Raw genomic sequence first — 22,365 nt, forward strand, 5'->3', positions numbered from 1 at the left:
GTAAACGTATTTGCATATTAAATTCAACATACTTAATTACACAGTGTGTTTTATTAGTTTTATCATAAAGCCTATATGGTCACCGTTTGTAGTCCATGGTTTTATCCACAAGGTGGTTTAACACAGCTGTGCCAGCCTATCAGAGATTAGAACAAGGAGTGTTAATGCTCAGAAAGTTTACCGTGTAATCTCTCCTCTTCAGCGACTTTAAAAAAATACTCGAGTTTGGTCTCAGATAACGCAATGCCTATACATGAAAATGACACCGGACGATAAGATGATATGTGATTTATTAAGCCGAACGACACGGGTGTAATCGTAACAGAATACACCTTATCAACTAGTATAGATATGTAGTCTGCACGGTACGCCGTGAGAGGAGGCCGGTGAGGGCGGAATGTCACGACGTATCTTACAGTCTACTAGATATGATATGATATGATACAGAGAAAGAGATCAAACTTTCACTAATATTACTAGTCTGTACGTATCTTTAATAGTCTACAGGGTGTGATGTAACTAATACCAGTCTCCTAAAATAGCCCTGAAAATAGCATTACAAAGATAGCACCATGGAAACAAACAAAGAAATAAACAAACACACACACGTGATATATCTTTATATACAAGTTAATTTATTTTACCTGAGAGTAATGAAGTTAATACATTACGGCTGCAGTAAATATCTGGAGTAAACATTTTAGTATTGCGTTGATAGATTGCAAACCTTTTCAGAGTAAGAAACGCGTTTCAAGGCACACACGAGCTTTGAAGTAAATTAGTGTAGAGTACGAGGTGTTTGACACTACATAGGGACTGATTTACATATAAAGGTAACATCTGGTCTCACTGAATCGAAGCACAGTCACTGTAATTGTGAGCTAATATGCTATTCAATGTTGTATCCCCTGCTGACGCCGATGACGTAACGTTGTTTTTTGAATAGTCGTAAATACCTAATAACGTTATGATTTTGTTTTATCCTTGAATAGCATATTAGCTCATAAGTGACTGTGAATCGAATGGGGGGCATCTGGATACAACAGTACTGATGAAGCGAGAAATGAACCACAATTAATTTCCCGAAATTTGTCGGAAAGTTGCTCGTCTCACCTACAGACTGAACTAAAGATTCAGAGTTTCGTTGTTGGTACGAGTCCTTCAAAGTTCGTCACCAGACTTTCAACCTTCGGTATTCTAAACTCTGTAGAACTGCCAATATTCACGTGTATACAGTGATTAATTATTAGTCCTCAACTTGTATATGTCTGATTACGGGATCCAGTCGTTGGCGGCACTCCTTTTACCATAGCTCACTTGCACAGTCATGTGACCCTTACTCATTTTGGGCAAGGTGAAGCGGGGACTTAAAGGAACTCTACGGCTGCAGCTTACAGTCTGCTAGTAAAATCAATGTTCATTTCTACTTTTTGCGATAAAAGCTAGTTAACCACCATTTATAAATAATGTTTTCTACAGCTCAACGCCGTGACGTACATGTATTGGGAAATGGGGACATCCAAGTCCTTCAGCAAACACCGTTGTGCCACGTTTGATTCTGGCGTCAAGGTGGAATGTTTTATATCCCCAACTGTCTACATGGTAGACTGTAAGCTACGTCGCTCCGTTCTCACCTGCCTCCTCTCACCGATGACCGGTGAGGGCGTACCTTACACTGAGACTATCTACAGGGCAGTCGATTCATAAAGCAACCCAGTTATAGATTATAAAGATAAAATGTAAATATTAATACTGTATATACGTACAAATATATATGTACCTTTGTACCCTGTAAAAATCCAAATCTGATTGTTATCTTGTAAAATTCTTGATTATTTACATATTAACAACAATTAAAAAAAAACATATTTACAGCCTCTCGAGATGTAGAGAAATCTCTAATACAGTAACTGACTACTGGCATGTTTTAGTTACCATGGCGATTTAAAGGCTGAGGTTTAAAATTTAGGCCTGGCAGAGCAATATAAATAGTTGGTCCAGATCACAAGATTGGCCTCTTTAAATTCAATATGGATTTACTGCACTGATAAAATACTACTACGAGAACATAGGATAGAAAACTCGGCCTTTAAGTCAATACCTGAGGTAAGTTGAGATCTTAGCAATAGGTGGCGCTGTTCTCAACAGTTTCTAAATATATACATCCTGTCTGTCAGTCTGACTAGTATAATTATGGCGACTCTTGATTGTTATTCGTTTAAACGATAATTACGTCATAGTAATAATTTCAAATCATGAAATTACATGTACAGCAAATAATTACTTTTTCGCTTCCAAACTAAGATAAAATTTTGATCCGCAAAAATTGCTGCACAGAAGTAAAACAAGAAACAATATTCATAAAACTAAAATACATGTGCTCTAGAGGTTAACGTATTTTGTAAAAAATAAATGTAAGGAATCCATTCTGTAAAGTTTTAGGCTAAGATATATGCGTGACGTCTGAATCATCCATTAGTCTGCATGATGCGAATACATCCACTTGTTTGCAAGCTCTGGCGACGGCTTATTCCTGGCAAAACTTATCATGCCGAGATATAGCCAATAACACACAGTTGGCTTAACAGCGATCTAATATTTGTCTTAAAATCTTTTCAAAGAAGCAGTTCTTTTGAAGTCATTTCCAAGCTTCATGATTTTTCGTTCCCAAAAATGTAAATGTATTAATTACTCCACTGAGTAGTTTCAAAATTTTCCGCAAAACTTCTGCATACGACTCATTAGACCGTCTTCAGCAGGTCAAGTTCACGTATTCTGCCTACAATATGGGCAAGTAATAATGCACACTTCTCGCGAAGCGATTTATGGCGGGAAATTTTCGCGCCATATTGGCAATGGTCAGTTATATCTTTAATAAATGGCTACACTTCATATTCTTCTGGATACATATGGTCTGTCAATATTTCAACTACTCTTCCACGTCTTCTGTCTTCGTTAAGTTGTGCAAAATTGTGGAGTTCGTTTGTTCTTTCATTATCACTATCACTTGTATCAAAAGAGTTGAGCGTGGCACCATTTTGTTCAATATTTTGAGGTCCAATATTAGTTTCAAATTCTACGTCCCTATCAATATCATTATAGTTATTAGAATCATAATGTCGCCCTCTATCTCGATACTCATCCGAAGGAAGTCGATTATTGCGTGGTCGGGTACTCATGTTATGTACATTGGGATATTTATTGGTATTTCTATTGCGATAGTCATCAAAATGGCGGTCAAAACGTCTGTCGTCTGCTTCTGAAGTATCGTAGTAACACGCATGCTCATCATCAAGTTGGGAATCTGGATAGTTAGTGTCGCTAGAATCACTGGACTCAAACCGATTACGATTCATTTTTGGCAGTGCTGATTTAAAGTTCATTTTCTCATCGCCAGGGCGTGGATTGGAGTAATTTGTGTCACTGGAAATATTAGAATCACGCCGGATATGATTCATTGGTGCCATTGCCCCTGCGCGCGGATACATTTCACCACGTGCCCGAGCGCCATTCCATTGGTCGGGAGTATTATGGCGCCAAGAATGAAGACTCAGTCTTTCCATTTCTCTGAACTCGTCGCTATCAGTCGGTTCAACATACGGACGTCTCTTTTTTCGCTTCTTAGCACTGTCGTCATCGTACAGTGGTCTAGAAGAGTCTTCAGAAATATCAATATCACATGGTATTTCTTCATAGATATGCGGTTTTCTCGTGTATGACGGCCTCTTCGGCTGATTGCGCCCATGATGATTTGGCGACTCACGGTCATTGTACCCACGGTGTGTTCCGGTCCTTCCAGTTGTGTCTCTTCCAGGGAGATTCATCGCTGGTCTAGTGTCGACTCCTGTAGCATGCACCTGGATATCTCCGTTTGCACCCTCTTGTAATGGGTCCTCCAAAGTGTAATATTTAGGAGATACAGGGCCATTGCCAGCACTGTTTTGACTTAATCGTTGTTGGCGCACATTTTCTCCTATTTCTGCATATAGAACTTCGGACTCTCCTCGAGGCGATGGAACATTCGGATGACGTCTCGGGTTTTGCTGTGGAGCGTTCACATAAATTACGCCCTCAGCAAGTTTATCCATTCTCCTACAGATGAACAACAACGACTCGAATGAAAATCTTATCCAAGAACTGCCGAGAGTGACTTAACACAGAACATGACTATATAAGGTGGGATCAATAGTTCAATATAGGATAACAAACTAAAATGAGAAGTGCGTCATCTAGCGGCAGCATGTGCATTTACTTTGTCTTTTCAGACTACCTGCCATTTGATATGAGTTCTTTACGACAGGCCTCAGACCCCGCCACCCCACGGTTTCTAACTTAATTGGTCAGAATTGAAAATTGTTTCAGACAGCAAATCAGTATATAGTAGCTATAGTATGTATTACTATGACTATAAAGTCAGTATATAGTGAAAAAAAGCTCTGTATTCTAGTAATGTGCATTTCCATGTTCTATTATAGCGAAGTTTTTTTTAAATATTTTTTTTTATAGAAATAGTACAAAACAGATTTCAATGTAAGTACAATAGTTTTTATCGGATGAGAATTTCAATGGTTCAAAACCCAACCCACACTAAAAACTTAGTTTTGTTATCCTTCATTGAACTATTAATCTCGTCACTAATTATAATTTCCATTTGAGGAATTTTAATTTTAAAATTTTTTGCGTTTCATATGAATCATCATCAGTTCTTGCTCATATACGATTAGTAATAACCAAGACTATATAGGGTGTCGCTGACATATATAATAGCACAGCTCTGTTCCATCTCAGACAACTAACACGCAGGACTGGGATGTTTTGAGCGTTGATATTGGCTAATCAGTGACTGCAAGTATGGCGTACTTACCGTCTACGTAGAAGAACAATAAACAATGTCACTGCAACAACTGTTAAGACCATTGCCACGACGATACCAATAGCAATCCCTATGAGAGAAAAGAAAAGAAAAATGTAATGTAATAACTAATGATTTGAATATCATTGTTGAGTGATGCTGACTGATAGTGGGGCACGAATGTCTGTATCCTACAGATTATTGCTAGTACAGACAACATCATATTTAAAAATAATTATTCAAGTAAAAATAACTAACAGTAGTAACACCGTATTCTTTCGTAAAGCAACACTCACTGACAAATATTGGCATATAATGATAATCAGTCCAACACACATTAACTCATTCATTCATTCACTCACTCACTCACTCACTCACTCACTCACTCACTCACTCACTCACTCACCCACCCACCCACCCACTCTCACTCACTCACTCACTCACTCACTCACTCACTCACTCACTCACTCACTCACTCACTCACTCACCCACCCACCCACCCACCCACCCACCCACCCACCCACTCACTCACTCACTCACTCACTCACTCACTCACTCACTCACTCACTCACTCACTCACTCACTCACTCACTCCTTTAATTTCAATTTCGAATATAAATCCTCACCTGTATCCACCTCTGTCTTTATTTGCTTATTAGTACCCTCCCCTCTATCTTCAATGTTGCCATTTCCACTTCCCACCTCAATGCCCTGCGTTGTCATCACTGGTTGAACAGGTACGCCCGTTTCGTCTGGTACAGCTGAAAACATAAAACAAAATGTGTATTAAAATTCTAGCTTTCAGCTAAGTATTGCCACATTTTAATTTCATATTGTACATATATATCGTGTCATACATAATCACTAGACTTACTACACAGAGGGATGACCGATGTATGAGGGCGCCCCATCATGACGTACCCTACAGACCAACATAATTATCTACGCGAGATAAATGTTATTTTTACAGTGTTCTCTCCAGTGTAGAGAAAGCACGGTGCCAACATCGTTCTTGCCACCCAGGCGCCATGTTGGGTAGGCTTCTGGCTTCCTTCAAAAGTGTTCTATCACCCTTGAGCTTTAGTACTCCTTGGATGACAATATTATAGTAATACTTTCATAGGAAGAGAATTGGCCGGCTGATCCCCATGTCTATAAACAGGGTATGTTTCAATGGTGAAGATACGCATATTAAATGTCGATCATTATGCAAAGCCTTATGATCATTATGCAAATTACTATGTTATCGATAGGTAAATTATTATGTAATTGTCAACTTGGAAATATATACTACGAGACAGCAGATGACCACTTAGCAGCCTGTAACATAACCTCACTGCAAAGATATTATAAAACATTCGCTGTGATTTCAAAAAAAGAATGAGTAAATACCTTTATAAAATATAACAAATCCTCTGTCCTGGTTGGCTGGACTCGAACGGAATACTATTCTGACTGCGTTTGATCTTGTCATCATTGTTCGGGGAAACTGGATTGCTGATTGCGAGCCTTGGAGTATTGTCGTCACACTTTTACCACTAGAGGGCGTGTGTTCTATGAAATGGATGACATCATCAGGATCAGCCAGATACAGCATCGTTAGAGTCAACTCTATTTTGGTCCCTTGTGGCTGAGATATTACCCATACGCAGTCCTGGTTTGGCGGGTAGTTGTTAGGGAATCCTGACGATACAATAGCGCCCTCTAACGATTCCGAAGAAAAGTGTCCTCCACAGGCACCCATTGATGCTACAGGAAAAAAAGTACAAATATGTTGGTGATCAACTCGAATGACGTGTGCACCATGATGTGTACTATGAGACATACCTATCGTGTAATCATATAATTTATAAAATTACCATAATAGTAGACTCTATTTATTGTCTGTCATTGAAACCACACTAGTATTTGACTTTTAAGGAACTGTTTTGAATTATTGTATGAAAATAAGTCACAATTCTCTTAGAAAATTGAAAAGAAACAATTCTAAAACTACTTACAGTGGTAAACTCCAATATGTCGTCTGCCACCACAAACTTGATTCTCGTTTCCTGCGCATGGCAGATAGCAATTCATATTTGTCATGACGTCATTTCTGGAAAACTGCGATGACGCCGTTAGACAATGACACTCATTACCATTGACCAATCCAGCGTAGGTGAAGGAAGGATACTGACAGAAGTGTATACATCCTGATATAGAAGCCTCGCATTTACCATGCTCTACGTCATCACCATGTCGACAGCTTGCTTTCTGCCACTGGTTTTCATTGTATGGCATACATCCTACATAACCTGGCACTGTAGTCAACACACAAAAATAGAATAATGAAATGTCAATAACTTGAATAAACTGGAATTGTCATATATATGTATATATATATAGGAAGTCAGTGGTAAGATTTGTCCGTAGTACAGTGCTCGATACGTCTGCACGCAGAGCGGAGTATTGTATATATATATATATATATATATATGTATATATGTATATATATATAACTCGGTGAGTATCAATCTGCTAAGACAGTACTCTATACCGCAGTGGCAGAGCGTAATAGTTTTGGTAGTACTGGAACTCTTTCTTGGGTGTAACTCGGAGTTTCACGCATATTGCGATCATCAGACACATCAGAGAGTGTCTGATGATCGCAATATGCGTGAAACTCCGAGTTACACCCAAGAAAGAGTTCCAGTACTACCAAAACTATATATATATATATATATATATATATATATATATATATATATATATATATATATATATATATACATATATATATATATATAATATATATACTGTTTATTCTATATGTTCAAATAAAACTGCTTAGTGTATATATATATATATATATATATATATATATATATATATACACACATACACATATCTGTGTGTGTGTGTGTGTATGTGTGTGTGTGTGTGTGTGTGTGGCGTGAAACTCCGAGTAATGACTTGTACCATCCTTATTCCTTAGATTAAGTCTATAATGCTCTGCTACTAGTATTGCATCGAGCGCTGTTCTCTCCAGTGAGACACTATATGCCTCTGTGTGTGTGTGTTTTGCTTACATTACTATGAGTTATTTTATATCGGACCGGGTATTGTTATCCGTTTATAGCCGTTTCCTGCTATATTCGATCAATTGCCGGCCCCAAACATTTTCCTACAATTAGTAATTGTACGATGGAATTGAGTCACGCGATACCACTGTGGTATTCACGAAATAAATTAACATATAAACACGTTTCAGCACATTCGAGCATCAGCAGGTGCTGGTAACAGTTTGTGAATAATGTTTTCAAGAATGGATAAACTACTACCTTCCCCCTGAAATGTACTCTTTTAATTGAACAGCTGGTACTACACGTTGTAAAGTTACTACTTTTTTGAGTCCGATGACGAAAGGGCAAAGTTCAAAAGTCAAAGTTCACCAGTCACATTATTCTCCCATGTCAAAAACACAAACAAAAGTCAAGTGCTTTACATTATATGAGGGTGATGCGGGTACTTATACACGCCATTACATAATTGACTCTAGCTTGTAATCCATGAGGACGGGGGTTAATTTATTACCCCACCCCCACCCCCAACAAAATTCAAAATCCCAAATCGCCTGGATTCTAGACTAAATTGACTCGGATTATACGTACGTTGTAAGTTAACACAGATTTTCAAACTCGAGTACGTGCACATAAAACACAAACACAACTTTTTTTTTCTTCTTCAAAATTTGCATTATACTCACAATTGCAGTGTACACCTATAGGATCACATTGTTGACTTTCATCACTCATTGCCTCATACACTGCATTGGGTTGGAAACACTCTGATGGTAAGGTTTGAGAATCAGAACAGTGAAAAATACCACTAACGGCTGGAGAAACTATATTCCTTGGTGGATCAGACCATAGTGACATCGCTCCTTTTGGCGTTCCTGTATGGATGAAATAGAATTAATGGTGAGATCTTGTCACAGTGTTTGGTTGCAAGCGGCTGTAACATATTTAAAGGCCCATAATTCAATCCCACGATCTCACATCAGTGTTATCGTATTCGTGGAGCCAAAATGATTGTATCGGGTCCTTATTTTGTTCTATGTCAGATAACTGTTTTTCACACCTGGTTTTTAATCCCTAATCCGAATTATGCCTTTTAAAATCCCTCAAAGAATCACACAATAATACTCAGACCACTTCCTTGTCTGTGGTTCAATGCTAAATCTGATCGGATGTCCATTTAGTCTCTTTTGTACCCGTTTATCGCAGATGTTTTTAGAAACTGAAGTTAACTATCAACTCTGCAAAGCGTTCTATTTTTTTATATCAATGCATTACTTTTGTGTAATATGCCATAGCAGAATGGTGTGATTTTTTTTGCAAGCTGATTTCAATTAAATTCGTATTCTCTAGCATCCGTACTGGCAATATGAAGAGAAAGACACACACTCTGGGATATACCTAATACTACATATCAACATACCATAGTATATGGGAAGATTGTAGATTGTAAAAATATCAACTTTGGGTTATTACCCATGGTCTAAAAATTTGAACGACAAAATATAACGTCAAAAATGTTTGTTTTTATACCAAATAATTGCATGAACTTTACAATGCATAAATACTACTTGGGTAAGACAGATGATTCACAACATTAATAATAGAGTCGTCTATGGTAATGACTGATATGTGATTTAAAGTGAACCGATATTTTTGTAAATCACGGGTCTAGATTTAAAAAAAAACCATAGGCTAAAATCGTTCCCATTTGCAACAATTTTGTTCACTTTCCCTCGCTATTACGTATAATAACAGTCTGCTATTTTACAGCTTGTAAAACTGTCGGTCAAAAGACCATTCAAAATGGCGGTTTAGAAAAGAACAGAAAATTGTTACATCACCCATTCAACCGAACTTACACGTTACTAAAAATGATGGTGTTTTTGTTGTTGCTTACTGTCTTTTGTGTTTAGGCTTAAACTGTACATGTATCGTCTGGTTCAGTACACAATAGAGGATTTTGTGTATTATGTATCCCCCCATATTGTTACGGGTAATGCAGATCGCTAGTCATTTGGGGGTTGGAGTTCAAACAATCATGTAATGTGGCTTATGACATTCTCTAATCATGGAAGTATGCTCTAATTTTACGTCACGTGAAGCGAAAATTGGTCTCTGCTGTTTTTTTGCTTCATATAATAGTCACATATGTTTGAAAAATGCCAAATAATTCTCAAACGAAAATTATCAATAATTGTATTACTTTTTGACGTCAATAGTAATGGGTTTCTAATTATAATAACATTAAAGAGATTAAAATATATGTATTCTTATAATGGATATTGTTACGTAACGCGGCGAATATTTCACAAACAAACACAGCAGTGCAAGCTATGTTACATAACACGATCATCTCTCGTTTACTTAAAGTATTAAAATATAATTCATTACTAATGGTGGGTGAAACTACAATGGATTTGTTTATTGAAGTGTGTATGGGTGTTAGCCCAGAGACTGTTGCGGTTTTGCTATCGAGATAGTAGACACCGACTTGTCTCTGGGTTATGTTATTGTTGACCGTATTAGTGGTACTGCGAGATAGATCCGGGGGTCATCTAAATACAAGACAAGACGAACATCAGTTAAAGCTCTGCTTGCACTGTAACATAACACTTTCGTACGATTCTGGAGATATCTCACGAATACATCCATTTACAGGTCTTTATAGATTAAGAGGGACTTTACAGGATCGGAAACATGGCTGATTAACCGGATTTACTTTATCCTTGTAAAAAATGCTTTGGAAAATGACACACAACCGACAGACGACCAAACACGAATACGATGATGACCCGCTTATTAAAATCAAAGAGTGTACATGTTTGTTGGTTGTTTACTCAGGTGCATTGTTCACATACTTTCAGTAAGACGTAAAAAGCACTCAGTCTAAAGTTAATAAAAAATACAAATTTAGTGATCCATAAATTATGTTACTTAAAACGGACCAAAAGGTTACAAGTAAATAATAACGTTGTTTACATGTATACAACATCTGTTATGGCGGGTTCACAACCACATTCTAAATCAAACAGCGAAGTCACATACAAAGACTGTAAATTTAGCCCCAAGCTACCAGACGAATGTATGAAAGGACACATTTTTTCACGATTTAAAAAAATAACATATTAATATCAAAATTTACACCGCAAATTCGTAGAAAATGGTTGTATTAGTGATTCTAATCTAAAATTGAATTGAAATGGACCAAAAATTTATAGATAAACAAGAATTTGTTTACAACATACCTTGGCGGGAAAATATTAGGTTAGTTTAGGTATCTAAAATGACGGCGGATTGTACATGTATCTAATTATATAATACAATTATGTTAAATTTTCACGCCGTCACTCCACGCATGGAAGTACCACCCTTCCATGCTCCAAGTTGTGCCAAATTATATTTTCTTTTTCCAACTTTTCGATTTGTTTATCAGTTTTGCTGTTTTTCTCACGACAAGCATGTGCAAAGATGTGACAAAATAGAAGTGTGTCGTCATATTAACTAAATATTGACCATTTTCTTTTCGCCATATTACATAGTTATTTCTCATATAACATATTTTTGGAGTAAAAGTTCGAATATTTAGGCAGGTCATTGCCTTGGACTAGTTACATGGAAGAGACACTTCACATCAGTATGTCAACAGTCAAACATGCACCTACAATGGGACAAGAATGTCCGTCCGGGGTACGTCGTTTATATGGTATTTATATTCAAACATCCAACATGACAAGGTTTCCTGTTAATCACCTATTTGAAGTAGCCTGATTTATTTTATAGGTAGGTGGCTAGGCTTGTACTGACAAGTTCCCCATTGTCACTCAGACCATGAATCCGTCGTTGTTCAAGTGCCTTTCGCGTGACTGATATAAAATCTGCTGACAACGTCATTGTTCTCGTGTATGTGAGTCGTTTTATACGAGACCCGCGAGTAAAAAAGGTTCGTATACGCATGACAATTAAGTATTGAAGTCTGTCAGTTTAATGTCCTCATAAGAAACAACCTAGATCTGAGAAATAAAAGGATAATATTCTATCCTTGCGTTTCGTCTAAAAATGGAAAAAAATAACAGCTTATCATGCAAATCTCGATCCAATCCGAGCTAATGACGTTGTCAATAGTCATGCAGATTTAGCTGAGAACGCTTTGTGCTACAGTCAACAGCTTTCTAATGTAAATGATGTTTACCGGGTTTTCTTTTCACATGCTACGTAACAAGCAGAAACGTAACCAGATTCGGGTCGTGTTTTCTTTGTATTAGACCGAACTAAAAGCTCTCTAGAGGAGGGAATTAGGACTTAAATACTTACCAAGACTTTTACATACAAAATCCGCTACATTCATGTTCCATTCGTCGCTGCACACAGTCGACCAGTGTCCATTATAGAACACTTCGACTCGACCTTCAAAAGGTGTCTCTCCATCGGCCAGACGAAGGTTGTTGTCTCTCTCTGCGGTAAAATGAAATAGGAAACTTGATTTATTTGGCCACTTTGAGTCATGCACACCCCTGCACATGCCAGTGATTTTGTTTTATTTTGTGATGTAAATTGATATCATTCATGTTTTCTGGCAAACAGTGGCTTAGTCTGAAGGATTACAATTTCAAAAAGTGACAAACAACTGGCTATTCAGCCGTTCTTAGACGTACAGTTCTATGAGACTCACTTGAACAAAAACGTGACTTCAACACACTGGTACTTTGTATACCTGAATGTCAGTGTATTATTCTATTGGTCTTTTTTCACAGGAGTTTCATTATTGAAGGGGACCGTTGCCTCTAATTGGCATCGAGGAATTTCATCGTAAAACCCGGGATACAAGATAACCCGTTTCAAATATACATAAGTGATAGGTCTTGGGGAGGGGGGGGGGATTTGTGTGAACATGCATGGAGGTAGGCAAGGCTTTCTACCTCCATGGTGTGAAGTACACATGTCGTGACTTTCCTAGTAAAAACAGAACAACATTGATGCCCAGCTTCAGGAATCAGTGATGTCAAATAATTCTAAAACATAGACTCAAGTCAGAGAAATGAATGGATTGAAGTGATTTTTTGGACGGTGATGGTGAATCAGAGATTATCAGACGAACTCATTGATTTGTTGTCTTTTGTGTTAACACTTTGAAACAATAGACCATCCCATCCATGAAATGAACGTTCGTGGAGATCAGCCTATCATGAACAAAGAACGAAAACATAAATCGAAATTGTACCGAGTTAAAACTAACGTTAACATACTCTTTATCATACTCTCTCTCTCTCTATATATATATACACTGATCAACATGTGTACTGTATTTAAGAGACATCGCGTATTGATATAATACTCGCACAATAGTGGACGAGAATTTCACTTTTTCATTCACGTTTTCTCGAATCAACCGTTTAAAATGTGGATCTTATCTAGATGCTAAGATAACTTACCTCCCTGTCCTTGTGTAAAGTGTGAAACATGTAAAAGTATCCCGATAACAACAACGAACACTATACACGGGACAGTCATGGTAGACGAACCGCTCGCAGCTGAACCAATGTTAAAATACCACATCCCTATTGTGTACTTCAAAGGGAAGGCAGAGCCCCCACTTCCGGGTTAGAATTTGAATACAACCGACGGACTCTCTCCCACTGTGGCAGTGGACGCCACCAACGACCGCGATCTACCCTTGGAGTAATTATAGTATACTTACAATGATACGGATATTAACTGTCAATAATCAGAGGCACCTATCATAATTTGCATGGTTATTAATTTTTGTTTGCAAGCATATCCGGCGCGAGTCAGTTTTTTTAAATGAAATTACAGCTGCACTGTCCGGTCACGTAAAAACAGAAATCGAAGTGGTGTACTTTGAAACAGAAGCTGTATTCCATTGTTATTTGGTACAGCAAAACTGTTATGTAAATGAGATGAAAGTGTGAACAACCTTAACAATACCTAATAGTTGTCGATAATACGATTCATTTAGAACATGAATAGACTAACAGCTTGACAGGCGCAGTACGTGTTACTACACGTTGTACTTATACGGATGCAACATTTCAAGCCTAAAATATGTGTGTCAAAACAAGTTTATATATATAGAAATCGATTTCAAAAGGTGTCACAAGGCGTAGAAAAACAAACTCGGTGTCTGTGCGTGCGGTGTTTTAATATCCAAAACACAGAATTATTTGCCAGATTAGCCGATTCAGAGTTAAAATGCACAATTATTCTACAAATGCAATGAATCAGCGCAGTCACTTTTTAGACAGCATGTACTTCATCAAATACAAAAAAAATAAAAAAAGTCGATGACGATCATTTTGATGCGACAATGAATGTTCAAAGACTCTGGGTTCTACTCACAGAGTCAAAAAGATTTCTTGGCCATTGCAGTACACCGGTTCCCTGACGATGCTGACGAGACGTCAGCGAACATTTGGAATTCGCTTCCAGGAAATGTCACTTGTGACTCTGTAGACTGTAGGTAGAATTGATGTTCACGTGAAAGTGTATACTGTACAATATATGACGTTGTTCCGTGTAGGCAATTGAAATAAAATTAAACAAACGGATGTAATTCTGGAGTAAATGCTGCGATGTGTATGAATGAATTCAACGTCTATATACGTTTGTTTAATTTAATACAAAAAAGTCGACGTCACTACCGTGTCCATGTCCAGTCATAAACAGTGGATGCAAATCTTCTCCCGCTATCATGCTTATTGTTCGGTCACAGAACAGGTGGTTACGTTACTATTGCATCATAGCCACTTGGCGGCGCACATCTCACAGAAACCCCCCGGCAAATCTATTATTTAAATAATTTAAATCTTGGATTACACAGTTTGATTGACTCAAGTGTCTATCTTGTCTATATAGAGATTGAAGTATTGGTCCATGACACCTTTCCAAGTCATTTGCACTGTGTAGTGTTTTCAGTCAGTCATGTAGAGATCCTCAAGTTCTCAAGGTTATTGACACATAAAATTTAAGTCACCAAACATGCCTGGATACGATTATAGACAACTTAGCACTTCTATCTTCTCTATGTATCTAAACTGTAGTGGTTACTGTGCATTGCCGGAGGCACGATATAACATCTTAATCTACCTGTATTGATATACTCCCATTTACCGAGATGTTTACTGTGGCCACTTTGTATCCGGTCATCATCAGCCTCTCTGCCCACAGTGTCTGTCTGTCAACCCACGCATCGTTGAACAAACTGAGTGCATGACTCACTATTTACTTTCGATACCACAACATTGTCATTGCCGGTATCCATTTCACTATTTTGTTATCTAGTATAGCTTTAGTACCTCCTTTGTAAATACACTGATACTTATAGTCAACGCGTCTCCTTTTGGGTCGTTTTTTCTTCAAGTCGTAAAGAATGTATTCGTCATATCGTGGTTTAGAAACCTGAATAGGGCTGAACAACACGACTTATCTTTAATACAATCTAGCTCGCTAAAAATGTGAGAATTTAAATTAAAAAGTACGAATACTGATAGAGATTTCTCCTTGTATCCAAACATAACATGTATTTTTAATTATGTAAATTTATGACGTAAGATATTACATCATGATAATCAAACTTGACGCAAGATCCCTGCCAGTTGCTACTGGCTGTGGCAATTACCTATGTTTCAACTCATCAGAATACTATATAATTTTTTTTCTATGGCGGTCTGCGGTTTCAGAGCGTAAATGACGAAACCTATCACCGAAATGCAAAAAAAAATACCCCCGTCCAAAAAAGGTAAAGAGATAGGAATAAAATGAACATAACTCATTAAGACACAATTTACGTAAATGACTGACATATTACCATTTATGGTTTGTAGCAAATGTAGTAACTAATAGCTGACCGGTTTGTGAATATGATTATCAAGTGACTATTAGAACTACTGAGCTCGAGGTGTTCTATACTGTCAAATTTCTTGACTGATGACACTTTCATTTTATGAAAAGTGGTTAGCTCAAACACATTGTATGATTATGTGGGATTTCCCGTCATTTTTGTGACTGGCCAATTGAAATACCACACTGGCATCCGATGAAGTCATAAGGGTCACGAAAGATCATAATGCTATCAAAGGTCATTGTTGCCTTGCTGTGATGAACCTAGTCCTGCTTGTAGACGGTACACGGGTCTAGATTACTAACATGACCCGGAGAAGGAAGGGACGACTTACTCCGTATGCAAACAGGACTAACTGTGAACCATGTCCTGCGTTAATTGAGCTATGATCATGAATGATATCAAAAGGAAACAACAGAATGGAGTAAATATGTCGACCTTCCTTGATAAACATATAATATTACCAGTAAGACAAGTTTGACCCTAAAATGACCGAGTCACTTTTCCAATATTATGACGCCCCGCCCTTCCCCTGCTTTGTCTTCGGATCTTTTCATACTCGGCATGTTGGCCATTCGGTCGACGACCCGTATCGGTAACTGTGGAAGGGCTCTCCACACTATGCTTTGGTCACGCATGAACACCACAGTTTCGAAAGGTTTACTGAGGCATAAATCTGCATTCACATCAGCTCCGTTACTTCGTTCGCTGTAAAGGATACATAGTGGAATTTTCTGTGTATTGTACACGTTCTTCGAAGTTTTGCTCTTTCTCGTCCTTTTGAAATGAAGGGAGTAGATGAAATTCAAAATTCAGCGACGAAGAAATGAAGTTAGTATGTGGTGGTGACGAGGTAGACTCAAAACCCCCATCGTTGTGTACACTCCTCTTACCACTCGCTACAACTACAGTGATGATCAATAGAGATTAGCTAATTCAACATCAGCGCCACTAACGACGAATTCAAGTTTCAGTCTAGTGACGAATAGAAAATGTTGCAGGAGGCTTTGCCCCCTCTTATTAAACCCCAGTCACGAGGGAGTCAAGGATGTAGATAAGGGCTGGTAGCCGGGAAAACAACTGGCTATTCCGCAATGTTTTACCGGCTACTTATTCAGGAATTTGTTTAAAGCAGATTCTTCATTTCAAAACTATATTCCCATCAGTTGGCAGATCCACACATCTCCGGCGTTCGTAGATATTACCGCCCCCTTTTCATTTCATTTAACCGGCTACTTTTAGAATTAGCTGTATCCCTGATCATTGAACTTGCTACCACTTGTAACACATACTACGTCACCATAACTTCTATCTTACCATCGTCCATAACTTTACCTTTCCAAATATACGATATTGTAAGGGTTGCCTCCGTTGAATGGTCACCTTGTACCCTCGACGCTAGCGTAGGAATATCTCGAGCTCTTTGAGCTTTGAAATATGGTTTTGCCCAGAAATAAAAGACAACAAATAATGAAAGGATATGGTGTGTAGAAAATAATTCCTTTAAGGTTATAGTTATAGAATGTTTAAAATTTGTCCTTGGTTTTTAAATCAACTTCAGCAATTGTTAGAAGGATTCGTTGTGTGTGCACACGCTAATGGGTAACAAGAGGGCGCCACCTACGACGAACCTTATTTCAAACAGTTACCGTAGCCGAGGATATAGGTTACCTGGTTTGGAGATTCGAAACGACGTACGTGTCATTCCACACTTGTCAACTATGAGGGCGCCCGTCACGGTGTACCTTACAAGCTACCGTTACCTGTACGATTACTCACCTGCTCTGACGAATGACAGTACGAATACCAGGAAAATCGGTCTTAAGTACATTTTGATTGGAGACTTTATAGAGATCATGATTCATACACTATATATGAACATGCAAGTAAACTCAATGTGATAGGAATCCATAATGAACACATTCAACGAAGTCTACTATTTGTGTGTATCATCTGAAAATAACTATAAGCGTTGAATTGTATCGATAGCTGACAGAACAGAGACAGGAAGGAAACCTAATAACGATGACTACACTACATAATTCCATGGATGTTATTCGAAGCCATGTATTGTTGTGTTAAGTTTGGTTTCGACAGATAGAGTTTATGTACAGTTGAAAGTGATAAAAAAAGTACATGCACGATCAGTTCATTCAATTCTGTCTATTCAATAATTTGGGAAATCCCATAGTTTTATTTGGTGTTCCTGTGACACTGTGACAGCAGGAACTTGATGCTGAGTATAACACAGACTGTATATTGAAGGACAATAAGAACTCAGAACCCAGAAACATCCGTGGACAACCATGGATACATTATGAATTCCTCAGTCAATGTACCAGGTCGAGCAAAAACAACGAATTGTTTGTACCTCGACTTAGAATTGAATTTTTTTTAAAAACAAAGTCTTGTGTTTTCTGGTGCAAATATTTGGAATACCTTACCACTTAAAGTGAGAAATAGAACATTGCTGTCTTCCTTCACACGTGGCTGTCGCCAATACTGTATTTGTCTATTTTGTGTGTGTACTATTTTTATTCAGAAAGCCCCAGGGGAGATTGACCTCGGTCAACTGGGATATCCTCTGTAAATAAAGTTGATTGATTGATTGATTGATTGATTGATTGATTGATTGATTTAATATCAATACCATGACAACTATCAGTCCATAAAAACATCAAATATAAACATTTTTTGTTCAGAGGGCTCCAAGGAAGATTGACCTTGGCCAACTGGGCCACCATATTGAAATAAAGTTTATTGATTGTAATGTCAATACCATGGTAACTATAGGCGTATTTATGATTTTTGTCAGATAGCTTAAAAGGAATAGAGAATTCGTCCAATACAAATAGTATACAAAGAGACAACCACTGACAATTTCTTATATCTAGAATTTTTATGTAACTTCTTCCATATACAACGTACGGTATCATTTTACATTTTACAAAATATTCCTATCTTCAAGTAAGACGCCTGTGTACAGGCATTGGTTTAGTATTCGTCATCCCGACATCAAGGAAGGCAATTACTAAACACAATTCAAGCTGTTTTCAGTAGGCAAGAAATGGATTGAGTATCTTTCATAACTAATTAAATGTAGTACATATTTCGAGAATCTTTCAAAAATATATATAATGTAGTCTTGAATAAATACATATGTTTAAAATGTAAATATTGTTCTCGTGCTGTTTACACTGCACAATTATATCACCATCTCTGGCCCAATATTGTTCTTGTGCTGTCTACTGCACAATATCACCATCCCTAGCCCAATATGTTGTTCTCGTTCGTATATTTCTACAATATCACTATTCCCGATCCAATATATTGTTCTTGTGCTGTTGACTGCACACTATCACCAATCTTGACACGAAATATTGTACTTATGGCAAAGAAATGGTATTAGACAAGAGGTAAACGTCCGAATAAATATTCAGCAAGGATTTTACAATATTCACTCACTCACTCACTCACTCACTCACTCACTCACTCACTCACTCACTCACTCACTCACTCACTCACTCACTCACTCACTCACTCAGTCTGAAACTCCAGAGTTTACATTTGAAGCCAAAATGTACTAAATTATGATATGACCGTTAAAAAGTTCTTATTGTAAACACTGTACCATGTAAAAAATGTGTAAAATCTTGGGTAAAAGACAAAACTTCTTAATAACATATATATGCATATATGCTTATCAAAATATTTTGATTTTTTGTCGTAACATAGCAGTCAAACCAGTTTTTGTTTTCAATTCGACTCGTAATTTGATTAATAAACAATGTCATATGAGGAAATATTGATAATCGAATATTATTATTTCCAGTTCCTTTCTTGGATAAACGTAATGTTAATGTTCAAATAATCTTGTTTATATTGTTCTTGTAAGTAGATATTTTTATTTCCAATCGTCACTCGACTCATACGCGATGTTATGGACGAACCCTTCCCCTGCTTTGTTTGGGATTTCTTCGTACTCGGCAGATTGGTCACGTTCTCGACGAACCGAGTCTTCGTTCGCTGCCTCGTTATCCAATACATTGTATTCTGGTTCTGTTGGATTGCTCGCAGCGACTGATGGATTTCCACGTCCACCGACCTCCCCTTCGGATGTATCGTCTTCTTTTTCAAGAACGTAATACTCCGCCTCGTCATTTTGATCATCCATATCGGCACTGTTGTGTTTGATATTCCCCGAATTTGATCGCGGTGGTTGATCTGTAGACTCATCACGCTCTAATACGTAGTATTCCGGAGCAGCGTTGCCACCTTCATCTACGTCATCAGTGTCATCGTCGACAGTCTGCTCTAAGACGTGATACTCAGCTTCTTGGCCTGTACCTGTACCTGTACCTGTACCTGTACCTGTACCTGTACCTGTACCTGTACCTGTACCTGTACCTGTATTCGCCCCTGGCGTTCCACCGTCAACCTTTTCATCATCTGTGATATTACTCTGAGCTTGTGGTTCGAGATCGTGATATTCAGGCTCACTAGTAGAAATGATGTTATCGTAAATTCCATTCTGCAGAGATGTTGGATTACCCAGGCCTTGTGCATCGTTTTCCGGATTCGCCGAAGAAATGTTAGGCCCTGCTGGTGATTTGACAATGTTATCATACACTCCATTCTGCAGAGATGTTGGGTTATCTTGTCCATCATTTTCCGGGTTGTTCGTAACAGTTGGTTTCGCAGCTATATCGTAGTAATTAACAGATTCCTCCATCGCTAGAGGTTTTACACCAATCTCTGCATATTCTGAAGCTTCCGTCGGTGAATATACAGGGTTATCAATCCTCGTCTGGTCGGCGTCTTTTGTATGTGGTGACTTTTTCAGACAAAACCACAACTCACCGTTTTCTGAGTCTTTACCAATTTTTCCTCTGTAAAAGAAAATGTCAATACACGCAGAGTGAATGCAATGGGAATGTCTTATAATCAACCAACCAAACAAACGAACATGCATGCATACATACATACATACATACATACATACATACATACATACATACATACATACATACGTACGTACCATGCATGCATACATACATACATACATACATACATACATACATACATACATACATACATACATACATATATACATACATACATACATACATACATGCATGCATACATACATACATACATACATACATACATACATACATACATATATACATACATACATACATACATACATGCATGCATACATACATACATACATACATACATACATACATACATACATACATACATACATACGTACGTACCATGCATGCATACATACATACATACATACATACATACATACATACATACATACCTACCTACCTACCTACCTACCTACCTACCTACCTACCTACCCACCCACACACCCACACACACACACACACACACACACATACATACATACATACATACATACATACATACATACATACATACATACATACGGGGAATAATAGAAGGGAAGAGAAGATAGAAAAAACACGTCTTTGGTATTTTTGTGGCAAGTTTATAGTCGTAAGTACTCCGTTGTCCACACGTTCGACTTGCTCAAGTCTTCGGGCTTTTAAAAATGCTTTCTTTGTTCTTTTTAAAAAAACACACCAAACAAACCACAACTTCTTTTGTTTAGTATGGAATGATAACGTGGCTGGGTGAGTGATTTACAAACAATGTGGTGAACGAATACTAGTAACAGCTCTGAGCAGATTACCAATATGCAATAACTGTAACTTTAAAAAGTTGACGACATTTTCCTTTACAAACAAATAATATTTGAAGATTATGAGACAAAATGACAAAACAAATCTCACAAGGGACTGGTGCCAATCTGTATGACTAAGGAAAAGGAGTCGATGCTTGATTTCAAGAAGTTTTCTTACCTTCTTAACAGATAAATAATGACCAGTATGATAATTACAGCTATCACAAGGAAAACAGCTATGGCAGCTCCAGCAATCGTCCCTAGAAAAAGAAAACCATATGATTAGACAAGGGTCCATGCTGCTTAATTTCTGAACATTAAAAATACCGTAAAAGTGGATGTTGTGTTAGAATATTTACACAAACAACATGAAGTTGTCCATGGACGTTACGAAACTTTGCGTGCATGATTATTTAAGAACGAAAGGCACTGAATTGAACTGAACTGAACTGAACTGAACTGACAACTTAAATATGATTACTATTCTGACCACTCCAACCATGCACACTGCGATGACATAAGTACGAATTATGTCAACCCATGCGTCAGATTCAATTTTTGGCATATGGTGGAGGCAGTTTCTAGGCAATCACGTGAACAACTTTGTAAGTCTTCCTGCATCTAATATGTTTTCCTCGGCAAGGTCAAAGGGTACTGCAGGTTAGAAACCGAACACATATACGTACCAGCATTACTACTACTACCAGACCTAGCAGCCGTATCTACTCCGTACCCAAGTTTGGTTGTTGATGCCATCTCAGTTGGTTTGGAATAATCTGGAAAACAGATTCATGAAAAGGGATAATGTTTATTAGTATCAAGACATACTGACAAATTGAAATATGCATTTATTTTAAGAGAGTCACTTAACTTAACATTG

General features: G+C 37.7%; 2 protein-coding genes across 3 annotated transcripts in view; both read right to left on the reverse strand.

The window, feature by feature from the left end:
- Positions 1 to 649: 649 nt before the first annotated feature.
- Positions 650 to 13,539, reverse strand: LOC144445478 (uncharacterized). Its single transcript, XM_078135042.1, has 8 exons — positions 13,341 to 13,539; positions 12,223 to 12,363; positions 8,598 to 8,786; positions 6,853 to 7,152; positions 6,245 to 6,601; positions 5,479 to 5,613; positions 4,865 to 4,943; positions 650 to 4,092 (listed from the first exon to the last, which is right to left on the reverse strand). The coding sequence occupies exons 1-8, from the start codon at positions 13,462 to 13,464 to the stop codon at positions 2,883 to 2,885; spliced, it is 2,535 nt and encodes an 844-aa protein (XP_077991168.1). The 5' UTR covers positions 13,465 to 13,539; the 3' UTR covers positions 650 to 2,882.
- Positions 13,540 to 18,654: 5,115 nt separating this feature from the next.
- The window catches only part of LOC144445649 (uncharacterized), a 12,965-nt gene continuing 9,254 nt past the window's right edge, over positions 18,655 to 22,365 (reverse strand). For both annotated transcript variants that reach the window (XM_078135274.1, XM_078135273.1), the window contains 3 exons: positions 22,172 to 22,261; positions 21,664 to 21,745; positions 18,655 to 20,655 (listed from right to left, as the gene is read on the reverse strand). In XM_078135274.1, the coding sequence (XP_077991400.1) occupies positions 19,671 to 20,655; positions 21,664 to 21,745; positions 22,172 to 22,261 (1,157 nt within the window). In that variant the 3' untranslated portion in view covers positions 18,655 to 19,670. The remainder of the gene's footprint in view (positions 20,656 to 21,663; positions 21,746 to 22,171; positions 22,262 to 22,365) is intronic.

The sequence above is a fragment of the Glandiceps talaboti genome, chromosome 14 (genome assembly GCF_964340395.1).
Source record: "Glandiceps talaboti chromosome 14, keGlaTala1.1, whole genome shotgun sequence".
In the NCBI taxonomy this organism is placed as follows: domain Eukaryota; kingdom Metazoa; phylum Hemichordata; class Enteropneusta; family Spengelidae; genus Glandiceps; species Glandiceps talaboti.